A 7,148-nucleotide genomic window follows, 5' to 3' on the forward strand; every position below is an offset into this window, starting at 1 on the left:
TTTTTGTGAAGAAGCCTTTGCCCCTACTATAGGTTATTTCCATTCAGTATATTCCCATATGAGGAATTTCCAGGTAAAATAGTACAAATGTTTTTAAAATTCTTGAAGATGCCACTGGCTAAATTTATTTCAGGGCAAGTTGTAGTAATTTATACTTCCATCGGTAGTATGGAACCAAGGGTGCCTGTTTCATAACTCTACTTACACTAGATGTTCCATGGGCTTTTATTCTATTCTATGTCCATTTAATGAATGAAAACTGGCCCGATATTTCTGTCTTTAAATATTGAGGGGGGTGTAACATTTTTCATTGTTATTTGACACATGCATTTCTTTTTTTCTTTTTTTTTTTTGTTATCTGATATTTTTTACCCATTTATTTACAGGGGTTGTAATTTTTTTTTTCTCCATTATAACATAAAAAGCTGTGTACTACATTTATCTACATTTTGGAACTTCCAAATAAGTGGGTCTTAAATTTGTTTTCACTGCTTTTTTTATCATGTTCAATTTTCCAACTTATTGTACATTATTGCTTTTTGATGTAGTGTTCAATGATGCATTAGTTGCATAGAACACCCAGTGCTCATCACAACACGTGCCCTGTATTTTCATGTATTCCCAGAGTTTTGTTTTCTGCCTTCTGATTTTATAACGTCAACTATTCTTAAACTTTTCCATTGAATATTTGGCTAGTTAATTTATTCGTAGTTAAAAATTTATTATTATTATAATTTACCTCTCACTAGAATTTAAACTAACTCAGATCTTAAGCCCTTGGCATTGGTGAAATAAGGTTATTTGCTTTATATCAGATATGAGATAAATGGGATGGAGGATTATGGCTTTGTTTCACCAAGATCAACTTGCTAAAGCACCCCGTGCATAAATAAATGATTTGGAGGAAACTATAGAAACTATAATAAATGAACTAAAAACAAACAAGAAATACTAAATCCATGTGACACTCTTCTATCCCAGAAAACCCTCTTTTGGGGATGGTTGTCAGCTGGGGCAATGCTGTTGCCTTCAATGGGCACTAGTTGTCCACAAAGTAAGTAAAGATTGATTTGGGGCAGAAACACGGTACTGGCTGACCCAAGAAGTTTACAAGAAACTACCTCTGAATTTCTGGAAAATCTAGCGACTTGGACAACTTGCCAAAGATCCCCTACAGCCAAGCAGGTTCTCTAGTGGGACCAGTTGCCCTAGAAAGCTCAGCTCTGCCTGTGCAGAGAATGGAACTCTCCCTTGTATATGTTCATCTCATAATATACAGGCTCAGCTTCCTAAGTGACAGTGGTTTGCACTTGGAGAAGAGATCTTACCTTGTCCTATGATAAGAGAAAAGAAGGCATGTTTGGGCAGAGATGCTAGTAAAATTATGGGCAAAGATTATGAAGCAAGCGATAGCCACAACCCAGGTATTCAGGGTATGACTTTAAGCACTGCGGCAGGGGCTTATACCGGGCAGCTGCAGGAACAACTGACAGGACCCATGATAGCCACTAGATGGCAGAAGAATTCCGCTATCGCTATTTACCTTGTTTCTGGAACTTAATCTTTACACAGAGAAGAGGGCTTTAGGGTACGATTCTTGATCCTTTTAGGGCAGTAGAGGTGGCAGGAGTGCAGATGATCCCGGTCCACATGAAGAGAGTCGTAACTTCAGGAAAGTCCGCTTGTATACACCACTCTGGTATGTGCGTGAGTATGTAACAAAGCACTCAGGTGGATTTGGTTGCCTTCCCTCCCACACCAGGCCCTGCACCCAAGGGTTGGCTAAGTTATTTAGCAGCCTCCAGACATTATCAGCTGACTCCCCCTGTATGTTTGGATTTATGCCCCCCACCCCAACCAGGAACATCCCCTTAGACCTCCAGGTTACTAGTTATGTATCTCCTTCCCCTTCCACCACCACCTGCAATGCACATTGGAGCCTGGTGTTTCCTTTTCCCTTTTATAAGCCTAGGTATTTTGCAGGGGACATTTCCATCCCAGTATCAGTGTGTTGATGAAACCCACATCTCCTGAGCTGCTGGACACCCACCATGGGCCACGTAACTGACAAGTACCCCATGGGCCAGTTCATCCACATAGCCAATAAACTTAGCTAGTGCTGAAAGAAGATGGTCCTTCTTTCCCACGTAAACTTAAGGGGAAAAATCTGCTTCAAATTGCCACTGATATGTGCCATTTAATTAATCTACAGGATCCTTAGACACTCACCTACAAAATGGGAATAATAATGTCTACTTTGAAGGACTACTGTGAGGATTAAATCAGAGGAGATATTCAGCCTCTTCCTGATTCAACCTCACTGACTTGTGAAGTTTTACTCTTGAATTAAGGGGATCTTACATTTTACCACACAACACAATCACTGCATTATTATGACAAATGTATCATGTCCTTGAGAAAGGTTCATTACCGTGGTTTCTACTATCACCGGTAGTAATCTTGATGTTTAAGTCTATTCATAGGATATGGTAAAACTTGGCTCCCATCATCTAGAGTAAAAATGAGAATAAAGACAAACACTTTCATGTTATGCTGAAAGTATATTTATATATATAGATATAGATATTTATTTTCTGCAGACAGCTTTTACTGATGAGTCATTTTAATGTTCAAAGAACAGCCTATTTCAATACTACATAATCTGTACCAGAATGAGATGGATAGCTTCTCAATTCATTTCACAAAGCCAGCACAACTCTGATACCAAAACATAACAATTATAACACAAAACAGAGAATCACAGATCTCACTTAAAAATACAGATGCCAAAATACCAAATAGAACAGTAGCCAATCGAAATCAACACCACATGAAAATGTACAAAGCTTTGGCAGATACCAAGTGGAACCAAATTTAAATCCAAACTTACACACATAGAACTGGAACATAAACACCAGAAACAAAACACCCCCCCACCCCACCCCACCCTGTCAGTGGCCTCTGGCCAGGAACCCAAAGGAATGAGATATCTGTGGAAGGAACCATGTTAGCGGGGAGGGGAACTGCTGGTGGGGTCACCGGCATTGTCGCTGGATCCAGGCTCATCCTCATCCAAATCTTCAGACTCACACTCTGCCAGAGCTTCAAAATACTGCAAAGGCCAGCACCGTGGATCTCTCTTATGGAGCTTGGCCAAAAACCTCAAAACAAGCATCTTGCTGGTTTCGAGGAATGCTCGGGGGCCCCAGAGGAACTCATATTCTGCTGGCTCAGTATAGGGGATTCGCCTGTACTCTAGGTACTTCTGCCTTACAAACACTTCGGTGATGAGCTTCTTTGTATTTCCGAAGAGAGCATGTGTCTCTCTGACATCCAACCCTAACCTGTACAGAAAACTAAAGATCATGTCCTCCCTGACACAATTGCCTTTCATAAAGATGAGACTCAGGACCACCATTAGGAGGCCTAACTTGGGCCTGTCTAAGTAAGTTGCCACCGGTTCACCCTTATGGTGCCCCAGCTTGTTGATGATAATATAAGAGTGGTTTTCAGGATCAATTTCTTTCAATTGATAACCGAAGACACACTGCAGCTTATTGTTGGCACGGTTGATGATATCCAAGCACTCATCTTTATATTCACGGATGATGAATTTCACCATCTCTGAGCGCTTGATGGGCACCTTGGCTTGATCCTTGACCAAGAGGAACTGCACCAATGCATTCGCTCTCTCATCCAAGGGAGACAAAGCCTGAGTCTCCAACTTGGGGTCATGCTGGGTGGCACCAAATCCCTGAGAGAGATTGGCAAACTCAGAGATAATCAGAGGCTGAGGGCTACCTGGGCTTTCCCAGAGACCCAGGGCCCTCGAAGTGCTTGGGCCCTCCCAGGCACTCAGAGCCCAAGTTGTGCTGGGCCCTTCCCAGCCACTCAGGATGCGGGAGGTGCTCGGGCCCTCCCAGCCACTCAGGCCACGGGAGGTGCTCGGGCCCTCCCAGTCACCCAAGACCTGAATAGGGTTTTCAACCTCCCAGTCATTCAAGTTCAGATTTTCCCAGGGTCTCGGAGCCTGCCAGTCACGCAGGGCCAGCATTGGGCCACTGCTGTCCTCTTCGGTATTCAGATGCTTCTTCTTCCGGGTGGCTTTTCCAGAGCGACGTGGTGGCGGCTCAGCAGACGTCTTCGAGGCCTCTTGAGTGGTGGCCATTGCCTTGTGGGCAGCTGCTGTAGCCATCAGGATGGTTGGCACTGCCTGGGCTGCTTTTGAAGCATTCACATTGGGCTGCGGAACCCATGGGACAGCAGGCAGGGCCTCCACGCAGGCAAATGGATCCTGCAGAGCAAGTGGCAGTGACTTCGGGGTCTCAGAGGGGGCAGATGGGCCCTGAAAGGCATTAGAAGAGGCAGGCTGGAACCGGGAGGTAGTTGGAAAGACCCTTGAAGTGGCAGTGAAGGTCTCCGAAGTGGCAGGCAAGTTTTTCCAGGCAGTCGGCAGGTGTGCTCGGGCAGCTGACACTGCCTTTGGAGCACAAAAAGTGGCAGCAAAGATCATGCGATCCTTCGAAGGGGCCCTCCGTTCCTTTGAAGAGGTCCTACGTTCCTTTGAAGAGGTCCTGCGTTCTATTGAAGAGGCCCTGGATTCTCCCGATGGAGTCATCAGTGATTTAGCGGAGCCCATGGGAAAATTTGCTGCCGCTAAGGGAGCTCCGGGCTGGCCCTGCAAGGCTGTTGGGGGGCCTTGCCAGGTGGGCTGGAGTTGCAAGGTGGGCAGCTCTGCTTGCGGGCCCGAGGGCTGGGCCTGCTGGGTGGGTAGCTGGATTTGCAGGGCCTTTTGGGAGGCCGGGACCCCCTGAAAGGGCTGCTCCAGCTGAACCAGTGGTGGGCCCTGCCTCTGGGCCTCCTGGGTGGGCACAGGCTGCCAGAACTGCCCAGGGGCCTTGGGAGCCTGCCAGGCCAGAGCCTGGGCTTGCTGCACATCCTGGAATTCCATCGACGTCGGCAGCTCGTGTGGCACTGGGGCTTGGCCTTTGGGGGCCTGCCAGATGATGGGCGGGCAGTGCACAGCCTGTGGGGCTGACAGAGGAGCAGACAGCACAGCCTGGGGTGCCTGCGGGCCAGCGGGAGGTGCTGTGGGCACCTGTGTGGCTGGCGGGGCAGTGGGCACCTGCTGCGCCGCCCTCACCTGTGGAGCTGCCCGCACCTGCGGGGTGGGCAGCCTAGCCTGTGGAGCCTGCCGCAGCGGCGGCGGAGGTGGCAGGGCCTGCCAGAGTGGTGGTGGGGTGGCCAGGACCTGTGGGGCAGGCCGGATGGGTGGCGGTGCCTGGCGTATCAGCGGTGGTGCCTGGCGAATCGGGGGTGGGGCCTGGCGCACCGGCGGGGGGCCAGGTCGGATGGGTGGTGGGCCCGGGCGGATGGGCGGTGGGCCCTGGCGCACGGGTGGTGGTGCCTGCCAGGCAATGGTCGGAGCCTGCCAGGTGACCTGCGTGGCCTGCCAAGCCAGAGGCGTGGCTTGCCAGCCTTGCGGCGGGGCCTGCCATCCCGGCGAGGTGGCCTGCCAGCCCGGGGGTGTGGCCAGCTGCGCCGGCGGGGCCTGTGGGCCCTGGGGAACCTGCGGAGGAGCCCTTATAACCTGAGACTGGATTTGCAGAATCAGAGGCTGAGCCTGTGGGGCCCAAGAAGCCAGAGGCTGCGCAGGTGGGGCCGCCGGCTGTGCCATCGGGGCTCCTGAAGCTGGAGGCTGGGTGATCGGAGCTCTCGAACCTGGAGGATGAATCATCAGGACTCCGGGACCAGGAGGCTTGGCCATCGGGGCTCCCGGAGGCGGAGGCTGGGTCATCAAGGCTCCTGGGGGCGGAGGCTGGGCCATCGGGGCTCCCGGAGCAGGAGGCTGGACCATCAGGACTCCCGGAGTCAGAGGCTGGGCCATCAGGACTCCTGGAGTTGGAGGCTGGGCCATCGGGGTCCCCGGAGGGGGAGGATGGGCCATCGGTGTCCCCGGAGGGGGAGGGTGAGCCATCGGTGTCCCCGGAGGGGGAGGATGCGCCATCGGTGTCCCCGGAGGGGGAGGATGCACCATCGGGGTCCCCGGAGGGGGAGGATGGGCCATCGGGGTCCCCGGAGGGGGAGGATGGGCCATCGGGGTCCCCGGAGGGGGAGGATGGGCCATCGGGGTCCCCGGGGGGGGAGGATGGGCCATCGGGGCTCCGGGAGCTGAAGGATGCATCATCAGGACTCCCGGAGTCGGAGGCTGGGCCATCGGGGCTCCCGGAGGGGGAGGATGGATCATCAGGACTCCGGGAGTCGGAGGCTTGCCCATCGGGCCTCCCAGAGGGGGAGCCTGGACCATCGGGCCCCCCAGGGCCGGAGGTTGGGCCATCGGAGCCACTGGGGTAGGCGGCTGGCCCTGTGGGGCCTCCCAAGCAGGCTGAGGTGCCTGCCAAGCGGCCAGTGAAGCCTGCAAATCAATCGGAGGTGGATCCCAAGGGACTGGCGGAGCCCGAGAGGAGGCGGGCGGGGCCCGCATCAGAACCGTAGGGCGGCTATAGACCGGAGGCTTAGGGGCCTCGGCCGGGGGACTCGAATCACCCAAATTCTTACTTAGCTGCGACATGTCCCTTTGCTCTGACAGCTGGTGGGCCTTTTCCTCCGACAGCTGCTGGGCCTTTTCCTCCAGAGAGAAGAGAATGCCTACGTGGCTGATCAGAGGATCCCTCCCTGCTGACTGGTGAATAGGAAGTAAGTGCCCTTAGCTCTGCAGCTTTCCGCAGTAAGGAGGAGGGGGGAAGGGGGCTCAATCCCGCCCCTTCCCCGCCCCCGACCACCACAAGTGGATAGTGCATAGGGGCGTCTACCAGAAATCCTGGCTGACACAAGATCCCTTCTCACTCTGTCCAGTCCCCAAATGCAGCCTGGTGAGACTTACCATGGATGAGTTTTCAAAGAGGAGTGACAGGAACAGATCTATGTTTTAGAAATCACAGTTCTGCAGTATAGAGTAGGAACAGACCACTGGTAACATGGAAGGCATCCATGAGGGGGGAGATGGTGTGGTCTGAGCTCAGATACAGCAAAATCGGAGCCGGAGGATAAAAGAAGTGAATCTATGTAGGTGAGAGATTCAGGAATCATAGTAGGCTGCTATTATAATTTAAGGTAAAGGAGATGGAGAAGACATATAAGTCTGTCCT

The 7,148-nt window shown here is 51.9% G+C and overlaps 1 protein-coding gene across 1 annotated transcript; it reads right to left on the reverse strand.

The window, feature by feature from the left end:
- Nucleotides 1-2,557: 2,557 nt before the first annotated feature.
- On the reverse strand, nucleotides 2,558-6,723 carry MAGEL2 (MAGE family member L2). Its single transcript, XM_036100947.2, has one exon. The coding sequence runs from the start codon at nucleotides 6,569-6,571 to the stop codon at nucleotides 3,008-3,010; it is 3,564 nt and encodes a 1,187-aa protein (XP_035956840.1). The 5' UTR covers nucleotides 6,572-6,723; the 3' UTR covers nucleotides 2,558-3,007.
- Nucleotides 6,724-7,148: the final 425 nt, after the last annotated feature.

This window comes from Halichoerus grypus, chromosome 8 (assembly GCF_964656455.1).
Source record: "Halichoerus grypus chromosome 8, mHalGry1.hap1.1, whole genome shotgun sequence".
In the NCBI taxonomy this organism is placed as follows: domain Eukaryota; kingdom Metazoa; phylum Chordata; class Mammalia; order Carnivora; family Phocidae; genus Halichoerus; species Halichoerus grypus.